The 13031-nt window shown below is 48.9% G+C and overlaps 1 protein-coding gene across 1 annotated transcript; it reads left to right on the forward strand.

Annotated features, from left to right (window-relative positions):
• Nucleotides 1-566: 566 nt before the first annotated feature.
• Nucleotides 567-1661, forward strand: CLDN14 (claudin 14). Its single transcript, XM_007090491.3, has one exon. The coding sequence runs from the start codon at nucleotides 591-593 to the stop codon at nucleotides 1299-1301; it is 711 nt and encodes a 236-aa protein (XP_007090553.2). The 5' UTR covers nucleotides 567-590; the 3' UTR covers nucleotides 1302-1661.
• Nucleotides 1662-13031: the final 11370 nt, after the last annotated feature.

Raw genomic sequence — 13031 nt, forward strand, 5'->3', positions numbered from 1 at the left:
ACCTTTCCCTCTCTGAGAGCCCAGGGAAGTCACCCCCTTTCGGGAGACGTTTCATCCTGACAGGCAGTCTGGGGCTAATTTCTCAGGCACAGGTAGCGCACACCTTAGCTCTTGTCAGTCCACGTGTGGGTTTAACAACGGAAGTGATTACGGACCAAGCAGCACGAAATGAGATTCAAACGCAGCCGAAGTGTTTAAGGGTAGGCAGAAGGTAGAACTTTCCACGCCGGCTTGCTAAGTGCTGATAGATCAGAAACTGGGGCTCTGGATTGCCCTTGCGGGGCGGGGAGGGGGGCGCTGGGGAAGGGCAGGCGGGCCAGATTTCTGCTGTCATCCCTTCCCCTTCTGGCCTTGCAGGGAAAATGTCTTGGACAGGCAGCTTATCCTTGCACCCAATGAAGTGTCGGAAACTGTTTTTAAAAATACGTTAATTGTCATAGCAACTGCCCACGGAGAACTCAGTTTCGGGGGCAGAAATAAACGCAGCAAGATAATCTTTAACCCATTTCCCTTCTCTCCCTGCCCCGCCTCCCGCCTCATTAGGACTCCGGCGGGCGCCTGAGCGAGCCCGGCAGCCGGCCACCGGGGCCATGGCCAGCACCGCCGTGCAGCTGCTGGGCTTCCTGCTCAGCTTCCTGGGCCTGGTGGGCACGCTGATCACCACCATCCTGCCGCACTGGCGCCGCACGGCGCACGTGGGCACCAACATCCTGACGGCCGTGTCCTACCTGAAGGGGCTGTGGATGGAGTGCGTGTGGCACAGCACGGGCATCTACCAGTGCCAGATCTACCGCTCGCTGCTGGCGCTGCCCCGCGACCTGCAGGCGGCGCGCGCGCTCATGGTCATCTCCTGCCTGCTCTCGGGCGTGGCCTGCGCCTGCGCCGTGGTGGGCATGAAGTGCACGCGCTGCGCCAAGGGCACGCCCGCCAAGACCACGTTTGCCGTGCTGGGCGGCGCGCTTTTCATCCTGGCCGGCCTGCTCTGCCTGGTGGCGGTGTCCTGGACCACCAACGACGTGGTGCAGAACTTCTACAACCCGCTGCTGCCCAGCGGCATGAAGTTCGAGATCGGGCAGGCCCTGTACCTCGGCTTCATCTCCTCGTCCCTGTCGCTCATCGGCGGCACGCTGCTCTGCCTGTCCTGCCAGGACGAGGGGCCCTCCAGGCCCTACCAGGCCCAGCCCAGGGCCGCGACGGCCACCGCGCCCGCCTACCGGCCCCCCGCCGCCTTCAAAGACAACCGGGCCCCCTCGGCCACCTCGGCCTCGCTCAGCGGGTACAGACTGAACGACTATGTGTGAGTCCCCGGGGCCTGTCCCTCCCCGAGTCCACAGCGGCACCAGGACCCAGACTGGCTCCGATGCAGGGTCCCGGCACAGAGTTTACTTCCGGGCTACTTTTTTGTCCAGAGGAATTAATATGAGTATGAGGGAGTGGGCTGAGAACACAGGGAAGGAAGGGAAAATAGGAGAGGGGAGAAAAGCTCTGTATACCAAAGACTTAAAAAAAAAAAATCCTTTCTGTTTTTGTATTTATTATATGTATTTATGTGGGTGATTTAATTAACAGCTGAATGAAAAGCGACTTGGGAGTTTGGTCAGTGGGGTTTGTTTGCGATACAGGAATAAACCTCTTGGATGTGGTTGTTAATGAAATGGACAGTATTTGTTTCTGTTTCCAGTCTGTTCTGTCTGCTAAGGTCTTGTAACCACAACCTACTGTCAGGACTCCATATTGCCAAGCAATGGGGACCCTCAGAGGGTGGCCACAACCCACATACGATGGGAGAATCAGAGGAGGGCCGGGCTGATATTCATGGAAATGATGCTTGAGGGATATACACCAAGAACAGTCACTCCAGCTTAAGCCCAGAGGCAGGGCAGGAAGTACGGGGTCCCTGGGGGAAAAGATAATTGCTTTAAATTACAAAGTAAAGATAATGGTTCGTTTTCTCCTGGTAGCCTCCACTAGTAAGGAAGCAAAAGTCAGAAGAAAAAAGAGCAAAAGGCGCCTGGCCGCTTGGCTCCCTAGGCATTGGCAAGAAGCCCAGTTAGGAGCACAGCTCAAGCCCGACTGCCCCGCAGATCACCGCTGGCTTTTCTGGGGACAGAAGCATGATGCCAGCTGCCTTCAGAGCAGGTACCAGAGTCTGTTGACTTCTTTAGCCGGAAAGAACTGCTGACAGGGCCACATGAGCTCTGACTGCTGTCAGAACATTGATGATGTTTTCTGGTTGTGATCTAAATCACGTGGTCACAGAGCTGTACGTGGTCACACACACACACACACACACACACTCACTCACTCACACTCAGACTCTTACAGCTGTCCCATTAGCTGGTCCGGGGAGCTTGGTCCTGTTCCGTGTCTTTCATTCCACAGCCTTGCCCATGATGTGCCCTGATGGTGCCCTGCTCTTGTCTCTGTCCCGAACCTCAAGTTCTGAACGTGTAAAGAAAATACCCTGTTGGGGGAAGAGTGGAGACTGAGACCTACCCACAGGGTGGCACTTTCACGAATTCCTCCATTCTCAAGGGGTTTTGTAGAAGGGCCACCAGGGCTCCAGGGTCCTAGCATTACTGCCTGCAGGGAAGAGAGCCACAACAGGTCAGCACAGACCCGGAGCCAACTGGCGAGGCTTGCTGCTGTGGCCTGGTGAAACCCTTGCCCCAGGACCAGGGGGGCTAGAAGGGGAGGCTCCAGGACAAGGGTCAAGAGGCCAGGCAGGCCGCAGCCTGGGGCCCCCGGATCCAGTAAGGCCAGAGGTGGGTTTATACTCTACGAACTTCATGCTTCCTCCTGACAAGGTCCTCCAGGCCCTCAGACCAGGCCATTGAGATGGTGACGGGGAGTCCCAGCCGCCGTGGGCTTCTCCTGCCATTGGTGTCTCCCCCAGATGGGAAGCTCTCACCAGTAATGTACAAGCACTGAGAGCCCATCTGGTCCCTTTGGGCCTTACCAGTTAGAGCTACTGAACTGCACCACTGCTGACTCGTAACAGCATGAAAAATTAGGGACTAATGGAGCAGCTCCATACTGTTTATTGCTGACCTTCAGACCCCAGGCAACAAATGCCATGTCTGTTCGGAAGGACGGGTGCAGTCCATTTTAGCTGTTATCCGACCGCAGAAAAGCTACGCGGGCTGGGATCTGGCATCCCTTTCAGACCAGGGATTTTCACCCAAAACGTCATCATTTCGTGCAGGTTGAAACGAGCAATTTTAACCTACGGTTTAAATTACACAAATAAATCAATCTGAACCAATAAAGAAGGCAAAGAAAATCTAAAAATAGCATGATGTTCTGTTAGTCCTACCTTGATGGTCATGGTCTAGAATGTGCCTGGTGAAGTTATTCTAGGTAATAGTACACATTAAAGAAAAAAAGTAGGTTTCTTTTTTCAAACTCTTTCTCGAATTCTGTCACAACTAAATTAAATATGTCCGTATCTCCTACTCAGGTGAAAGACCAATAATAATAGTGATTAGAATTTATTGAGCACTTACTATATGCCCAGTTCATTCTTTTTGTTTACTAATCTGGTCCAATGAGATAAATGCTATTCTTAACCTCATTTTACAAAGGAGGAAGTTAAATCCGTTAAGCATTGGACTTCCACTCAGGTCAGGATCTCGCAGTTCACGGGTTCAAGCCTGGCATTGGGCTCTGTGCTAACAGTACAGAGCCTGCTAGGGACTCTCTCTCTCTCTACCTGTCTCTCTGCCCTTCCTCCACTCTCTCTCTCTCTCTCTCTCTCACTCTCAAAATAAATAAACTTTAAAAATATTCTTTAAAAAAAAAAAAGAAACAAAGGAGGAAATGAAAATATAAAGAGATAAGTTACTTGACCAGTATTTGCCCAGGGTCACAGCACCAGTGAGTAAAAGACCCAGGATTAAAAGACAGGTGAGCAGGGGACAAATACGTTCACTCAAGTAGCAACGTGACCCATAGTCTCATTACTTCTGTGTCCAGACTATTTGCAAATAATTCAGCGATTATTTCAGGACCACATACGGCTCTTTCCACAATCATCATCCCACAGAGCTTCTGGCTCTGGCTGGGTTGATGAAATGTGATGTCAGACCCCGAGGTCCAAATTTGAAGCCCCATAGGAAGCAGGAAGTGACACACAAGACGGTGACACATGGATGGCTCTGTCCTATAGCCTGGCCAGCCCAAACAGGAAGTAGATCTGAACAAGACCTTGACTCCCTCCCTCAAGTAACGGGGTATAGGGATGAGTTCCCAGTCTCCTCCTTCACTCCCAACACAAGTGCCAGGCCCTGCTCCAGCCCCTCTTTGCCACATTACCACCAGGGCCGTCACATAGATGCATGTTTTTGGTTTTGCCCAAATCTTTGGGACTGGCTGGTCTTAACTAAGTCTGCTGTGACAACAGTCTGGTCTCCTTTTGGAGGTATAACACACAACCCCAAATTTCAGAATAAAAAGGAAACTTGAGTCGGACAGTTGTTATGGATTTAAATTACAGCAAGACCCTTATGGGATAAGAAATGCTACATTTCTTTGCTTCTCTAAATCAAATCAAACTTGGCTCTGATCCAGAGAGGTCTAAAGCCAGCCATGTTTTCTGGTTCCCTACCCTGCATTTAGGTCCCAGGGCCCCAGCACTAAGGGAGGCCCTGGATTTGCAGGAGCCTTTAGTCCTTGGGGACACCTTGTTACCCACTGACGGCCAGCGTCGATGCCTTTACAGCCCAGGGCCTCCCGATGCTCCTCCCAGGCCACAGCCCGTGCATCCCCAGTCATCCACGTCGTGTCCCAGACCCTCCCGGGCCCTCTGTGAACAGACACTGGAAACCTCCACCCTGTGAACGCTTTGTCCCCATCCCTGGCTCTGGGAAGCCACTTCCTAAGATGGAGCCACGCCCCTCCTGTACTCAGAGCACCTGAGTGTCCCCTCTTGGATGACACACCTTGACTGCTTTCATGAGTTCCCAGAGAAGCCTGCTTTCGTGTCAGCCACTGTCGCCCTAAATGGAAACAATTTAACAACTATGGCTCATTCACAACCTGTGTGGTAACCGTCCATAACCTTATAGCGATAAACTGAAGACAGGGCCAGGATTTTCACCCCTCAGTGTCCGACCCCAAAGTCCCATGGTTGGCCACAGTGCCACCCTGCTTCTCCCTGCTTTGGTCCCTCCTTGCTTTCTCCCTGCCCAGCAAAGGGAACGGCATGAATGGCGACAATCCAGGCAGGAGATGTGGGTCTGGACCAGGTGGCAGGTTGGAAGGGGAAGAAATCGGGATGCACCAGAAGGCAGAGCCAGTGGGGTTTACTGGCAGGCTTGGTTGTGAGTGTGAAAAAAAAAAAAAAAAAAAAGGCATAAAGGATAATGCCAAGATTTGAGCCTGGATCACCTGGAAAAATGGGGCTGCTATTTTCTAAAATGAAGGGGATTCCGGAAGGAAAAGGTTCTGGTCCCGGAAGGGAGACTAAATCGTTCTCCAGGTGTTTGGTCTGAGCTGCCTCAAGTGGAGACGTGGAGTGGGTCTTGGATATACGAAGCCGGAGTTCAGGAAGAGGTCACTCTGGGAGCCATCGGCCCAGGAATGTCGTGCAAGCCAGTGGCTAGAAAGGATCACGTTGCAAGTGAACACACATGAGGAATCAAAGAGGCCAAGAGAGACTCACGTTTCGAGGCTAGAAGGATGAGGCGGATGGAGCCAGCAGCCAGAGGGGGAATGCCCAGCGAGTGAGGAGAACTGAAGAGAACGTTCTAGAAGCCGAGGAGAAGGGCGTGATCAGCTGTGTTAAATTAACTCCTCTACTTTCACGCTCACGCGGGATGTAGGTGCGGTGGCTGGCTCCATTGGCAGAGGAGGCAGCTGGGCTTAAGACAAGTAAAGGGAAAGCTGAGGGGGCTGCCAGGTGGAAGCAGCAAGCTGCCTGAGTGGAGAGCGAACGCACTAGAACAGTCTTCTTTCCAGTGCAGAGGTTGCGAGAGCCCGCAAGGAAAATACGCAGTTCCCACTCTTCCTGCGAAAGCACTAAGGCAGACCCATGGATCCCTCCCGAGGTAATACATTGGGGGTCCTCTCACCGGGTTCTGTATAGGTTCCCAAGAACTCTACCTCACATTAGTACTTTTCTTTTAGTTTACTTATTTCTTTATTCTGAGAGAGAGAGCAAGTAGGGGAGGGGCAGAGAAAGAGGGAGGGAGAGAGAGAGAAAATCCCAAGCAGGCTCCCGGCTGCCAGCACAGAACCCAACATGGGGCTCGAACTCATGAACCCGTGAGATCACGCCCTGAGCCGAAACCAAGAGGCTGACGCTTAACCAACTGAGCCACCCAGGTGCCCCAAATGCTTCTGAACAGAAAGAAGAAAGATAACTATGTAAGATTTCAAAAGGAAACTAATGATAATTGACATGGTTGTCAACATATTTACAAAGTGTGGTATAGCAATATTTGTGCTTCTTTTCAAATGCACTAAATGACAATATCCGGCAATAAATACTGGAAGGCCAAAGCAGTAACGAGCATAAATAGTATTTTAAGACATTTGCAACGACTGTTATTTGATGTGAAAATATTTGTGATTTCCAGGAGTGATAAAGTCCCGAGGGCTGAAATTAAAAAAAAATAAAAAAAAAATAAAGCGAATTGCTCGGATGACTTAAAGATACACTTAAAGCCCCTTCACATGAGAAGAGTTTGTGCAAGCAGAAATTCAAATTTCCTTCTGCACGTACGTAATAGTTTACTAAAATAAACCCTAAGAGGGGCGCCTGGCTGGCTCAGAAGAGAATGCAACTCTTGATCTCAGGGTTGTGGGTTCGAGCCCCACGCTGGGTGCAGAGATTACTAAAATAAATAAGTTTAAGAAAAATTTTTTAAAATTAAAATGAAATAAAGCCTAAGAGCTTCCCCAGGCACCCCAGTGGCCTTATGTGTATCTGTAGGGGTTGGGAGACCCCAGAACAGCAGCCCAGACCTGGAGCACAGTTCCTGAAGACAGCAGGAACCTGGCTCCACATTGAACTTCTCAAGAAGAGTCGTCTCAAGGCCCCAGGGGAAGGAATTGCAATGGCCCGCAGGCAGTATTCCCACCTGTTATAGACCCAGCAGGAGCTCCTCATGGTGGCCAGGGAAGCACCAGGCATAAGTACCCATAGTAGGTTTCCAGGCACTGCCATTTGCATGATCCACAGACAGGAGGGAGGGAACAGAAAATGAGTCCCCGGGAGCAGCCTTGCAAAACGAAGTCAGGCCAAGAGCAAAGGCAAACCCGTTACACGATTCTTCTGCCAGAAACGTCAGTTTCAGACAAATGACATTAGAATTAACAACGCCCAGTAGCTTAGCAGTCACTGTGCACTGGAGAGGGAGGAGCAAGCAGAGGTTGCCCGGGGCGGTGGGTGGGGAGGGGGAGAGACACTTGAAGAAACCTGGTTGAACTAAGATTTAGAGGATTACATCCTCTGCAGTGTCCTGTGGTATCTACATGACTTTCTCCCCCAGGATGAAACACAGGTGGGTGTGTGTGTGTGTGTGTGTGTGTGTGAGAGAGAGAGAGAGAGAGAGAGAGAAAGAGAGAGACTGAGAGACCGAGAGAGAGACGGAGCCAGACAGAGACAGAGATGGAGACAGAGGAGGAGAGATTGAAATCTGAGGTCCTGGATATTTGAAGCCATTTCTTTCTTGAATCAAAAAGCACAAAGCCAATGACTGGGCAACTATCCAAATGAAAACACAGAAATTTCATTCTAGTAAGTTATTTTAAAATACTACCAACTGGCCTTTGCAGGTGCGTGTGGCAGGGGAAAGGCATTAGCCAACAGCCCATTTCCTGCCTGGGAAAGGCCAGTGGAGGTCACCCCATAAATCTGGGCGGGCCCAGCCCCTGGGGGCGATTCACCTGCATCTTCCTCACACCTCTTGCTCTGGCAGCTTCGCCTCAGAAAAGCTCAGCACGGCGCACACTCTACACTTTAATTCCTTTCTCCTGAGGGGCTCTCGACTTAAAAGCTTGCCACCCGCCATCCCTGCTGGGCGACCGATGGACCGGCCCAAGCTTTCCATCCCACAGGGCAGCCCACCAGCTCCTGCCAGCAGCATCAGCCGCCTCCAGCTCTGGGGAGGTCTAGGGTTTTTTCGGTCATCCCAAGCATTTTTCCAAAATAAAGCATTTGCATAGATTTCCCACCCAGCGTAGTAAATAGCAAGAAGGCAGGATTTAACAGCCAGGACAACATAGGAGAGTTTGGGTCTAGTGGCTTCAGCAGGTGTCTAGGGAAGCTGGTGTCTGCCTTGGGGAGGAGCTTATGTGAATAAGGGGACCCAGTGCTACGCTTGGGAGTCCTTGAGCCTAGACAGAACCTGACCCCCATCCTCTCCCCAGACAACCCTCTCAGCGGGAGAAGGAGCCTCTTTTTCCATTCACGGCTTCACAGATACTTCATTACGAAATTCACCATCCCCCTTTGCAATGACTGTGAATTGCTCTGCGATGCCCAGACATGAGAATATCACACGACTTTGTTATTCTAACATCAAATCCGGTTCTGATTTTTTTTATACATTTTTTTTAAATGTTTATTCATTTTTGAGAGACAGAGAGAGACAGAGCATGAGCGGGGAAGGAAGGGGCAGAGAGGAGGGAGACACAGAATCCGAAGCAGGCTCCAGGCTCTGTCTGAGCTGTCAGCACAGAGCCCGACGCGGGGCTCGAACCCACGAACCACGAGATCATGACCCAAGCCGAAGTCAGACGCTCAACCGACTGAGCCACCCAGGCGCCCCTAAAATCCGGTTCTGATTCAAACCACAATGAGATACTGCCACGTGCCCGCTACAGTGGCTAAAATGTAAAAGATCGACAATATCAAGTGTTGGCAAGGAAGTGAAGCAACGGCAACTTTTGTTTTTGGGAGGGAGAAGGCAAATCAGTATCGTTACTTTGTTCATTGGCAGGGGGCACTTGGGGGGCTTCTGGGTGCTGGTAATGTTCCCTCTCTAGACCCGAGTGGTACTTACACAGCTGTATTCATTCTATGATCATTTATCCAGGTAGATACTAATCATTGGGGTATGTGCATCTTGTTGTGTTTTGTTTTTTACAACTTGCCCGGTGCTCACCTCCTTTCCCCACAAGACTGTGAGCCTTCCTGATCTGGTCACCGTTTGATTCCCATGGCCTTGAACATGGCAGCTCCTCAAGAAGAGACTTGTAGTTGAACGCACAGCTTTGTGATTCACAAAAAGCCACCACTGAATCCCTTTAGATATACAACTCTTCTCACATATTTTACATATGAGTTAGTTTATTTTAAAATCCATTTGCACAGGGGCGCCTGGGTGGCTCAGTCAGTTAAACCTCCAACTTTGGCTCAGGTCATGATCTTGCAGTTGGTGAGTTTGAGCCCCGCATTGGGCTCTGTGCTAACAACTCAGAGCCTGGAGCCTGCTTCAGATTCTCTCTCTCTCTCTCTCTCTCTCTCTCTCTCTGTCCCCCCCCCCCAACTTGCACTCTGTCTCTCTCTCAAAAATAAATAAACTTAAAAAAAAAATTTTTTTTTTTTAAATCCATTTGCACAGAACTTCCCAGGACCTCAGAGTGTGGAAAACAGGGTCTCCCGGCATCATGGGCCACTCTGCTATTGGAAACTCAACTTGGCCAAAGCTGAAAAGGAGGAGAAAATGTAGGGTGATGCATTTTGTTCAGTGGCCCCAGAGCCCATCCCTTTTTCCAAGTGGAGGCTGAACCTTGTTTCACCAGGAGAGTCGACAGTAGAGAGCCCAAATGTGTCAGGGTCACGGTTAAACCAGGGTCTTTGGGGAGAGGCTCTGAAGTGCCATTCTGGTGCTCGGAAACATCTGTACGTCTCATCTTCCGTGCATGAAATTCTTGTAATGAATGCAAAGCCTTTCCATCCCTATTTAAAGCAAAGGCTTTAAGCTTCCTGCACCTTCTATCCAAATCCTCTGACTTACTTGTCGATTCCCCTGTTCTGCTTCCTCTCTGCTTCTCTCCCTCTCAAGAGCCTTCTTCAAATTGGGGTCCCAGCCCCTCCAGACTTCTCCAGATTGCCTCCTCGACTATTTCTCTCTGTCCTGTGCTATTCAGCTCTTCGATATCCTTCCTGATTTTTCTACCTGGCCTCCCACTTATTGAGAGGGAGGTGTTGGAGTCTCCAGCTATAAATTGTGGAGCAGTCCGCTTCTCCTTACACTTCTATGAGCTTTTACCTCATGTATTTTGAAGCTCTGTTATTAGGTGCATAAATTAGAATTATGTCCTTTTGATGTCAGCCTAACCATATCAATAATCACATTAAATGTACAGGGACTAGTAGCTTCCATTTCAGAAATGGAGATGGTCAAACTGGATAAAAAAACAAGACCCGGGGTGGCCCAGTTGGGTAAGCATCTGACTTCAACTCGGGTTATGATCTCACAGTCCGTGAGATCGAGCCCCACATTGGGATCTCTGCTGTCAGCCTGTCGGTGCAGAGCCCGCTTTGCGTCCGCTGTTCCCCTCTCTCTCTGCCTCTCCCACACTTGTGCTCTCCCCAAAATAAATAAATATTAAAAAAAAAAAAAAGCAAGACTCAGCCGTATGATGCCTGCATAGAAATCCACTTTAAAAATAAGGACAGGGGCACCTGGGTGGCTCAGTTGGTTAAGCGGCCGACTTCGGATCAGGTCATGATCTCATGGTCTGTGAGTTCGAGCCCCGTGTCGGGCTCTGTGCTGCCGGCTCAGAGCCTGGAGCCTGTTTCAGATTGTGTGTCTCCCTCTCTCTCTCATCCTCCCCCGTTCATGCTCTGTCTCTCTCTGTCCCAAAAATAAATAAACATTAAAAAAAATTAAAAATAAGGACAAAAATAAGTTAAAAGCAGAAGGATAGAAAAATATACAACGTTAACACTAATTTAAAGAAAAAAAGATGGACTGGCTCTAATATTACCAGATAGAATAGATTCCAGAGCAAAGAATATTAAGAGGGATATACAAGTTCATTTTTTAATGAAGGGGTCATAACAATTCTGGACGGTTCTAGAACCAGATTCACTCTTATGCTCCCTTCTCACAAGACAGCCACAGTAATCTTTTTAAATTGGGAACTTCCAATTCAAGACAGCAGACTAAGTTTATGTGTTTAAATGCCTCTCCCTGCTTGGACCCCATTAAAATAATAGTAAATAATAAAAGAGTAAAAAGCACAAAAAAGAGAATGGAAGAAGGACTGTTAGGGTTGGTTTGTTTTTTTTATTCTTGAAAACAAAAAGCTGATGTGAAAATATAATTTTTTTTATTTTTAATTTTTTTAATGTTTATTTATTTATGAGAGAGAGAGACACACAGTGTGAGCAGGGGAGGGACAGCGAGAGAGAGAGAGAGAGGGAGACACAGAATCTGAAACAGGCTCCAGGCTCTGAGCTGACAGCACAGAACCCGACATGGGGCCTGAACCCACGAACCGCGAGATGGTGACCTGAGCCGAAGTCAGACACTTAAAGGACTGAGCCACCCACGCACCCCTGAAGATATAATTATCAAACCAGAGTGGTGGAAGGCACAACAGGGAGTGCAGTGGAGGGTCTGCAACTGGGGGGGGGGGTTACTCCCTTTACTGCTTCTCCCCACCCCCACCTCACACACACAGAGGATCCGGCTAGAGCAACTGAACAGTTTCCGGGGACAAAGTCATAGGGCAAGTAGCACAGGTGTCTGCCCGTCACCGTGAGCCCTCTACTGGCATTTCAGAAGTTCTCCAGAAGTCCAGCTTCCTGCTCCATTTGGCTAAAGGCAAGCCTGCCTTTTGACAAGTCCTGCTTGCGTAAGCCACACTCCCCCCCCAGCTTCTGCATTGCCCCAGGCTTCAAGACAGCATCAGACATTTGAGGAAAGCCTGTGCCTGTAGCACGAAAGAGACAAAAACTGACATCAGAGGAAGTAGCCGCTTCAGGGAAGAGAAGAGAATGTTTCAAAATCTCCCTTCTAGGGGCGCCTGGGTGGCCCAATCAGTTGAACATTTGACTCTTGATTTTGGCTCAGGTCGTGATCCCAGGGTTGTGTGCTGGAGTGCCACGCTGGGCTCCATGCTGAGTGTGGAATCTGCTTGGAATTCCCTCTCTCTCTGCCCCTGTCCCCTGCTCTCTCTCTAAAATAAATAAGTAAATAAATAAATAAAATCTCTAATCTCTATTTTTACAGAAATTCAAGGTCTCACTTCTTCCGTAAGAAGAGAATGCTATGAAAAGAATTGGAAAATGGGAAAGGCTCTTACGTCAACATTTTTTAATAGAATATTTAAAAGTTTTATATAAAATAAATACATTTAAAAAAAATTAAATAGACAAATTGAAACATAAAGTCGAGAAAATACTCCAGAGCATGAGAAAGATTAAAATACAAATCATAAGGGCACCTGGCTGACTCAGTTGGTAGAGCATGTGCCTCTTGATCTTGGGGTCATGGGTTCGAGCCCCACATTAGGTGTAGAGATTGCTTTAAAAAATACAAATAATAGGGAACCACAGACCAGAAGATGAAAGACATAGGGGATCCCTGTAGGAGGTCAAACATCTGACAGAGGGGAGTTCCTGAAAATAATAAAAGAGATGTACGAATAGCAATTACCTAACAAAAATGAAAAAAATTCCCAGAACTGAAAGGAAGAAGGCATGAATTTCCAAATTGAAAGGGCTTAACAAGTATTAAATAGAATTAATAAAGTTTTTTTTTAATTTTTTAAATGTTTATTTTTGAGAGAGAGACAGAGCGTGAGGGGGGGAGGGGCAGAGAGAGAGGGAGACACAGAATCCGAAACAGGCTCCAGGCTCCGAGCCGTCCGCCCAGAGCCCGACGCGGGGCTCGAACCCATGCATGGACTGAGAGATCAGGACCTGAGCCGAAGTCAGATGCTTAGCTGACCGAACTACCTAGGTGCCCCTAGAACTAATAAAGTTTACACAGATAAATAAGATACAACCTCATGAAATTTCAGAACATTAAAAAAAAAAAAAATAGATGTTTAAAAAACTTCCGGGGGAG

The sequence above is a fragment of the Panthera tigris genome, chromosome C2 (genome assembly GCF_018350195.1).
Source record: "Panthera tigris isolate Pti1 chromosome C2, P.tigris_Pti1_mat1.1, whole genome shotgun sequence".
Lineage (NCBI taxonomy): Eukaryota > Metazoa > Chordata > Mammalia > Carnivora > Felidae > Panthera > Panthera tigris.

Bases quoted from the DNA above. Each gene is read 5' to 3' on its own strand.
- CLDN14 (XM_007090491.3), top strand. From the start codon at position 591: ATGGCCAGCACCGCCGTGCAGCTGCTGGGCTTCCTGCTCAGCTTCCTG.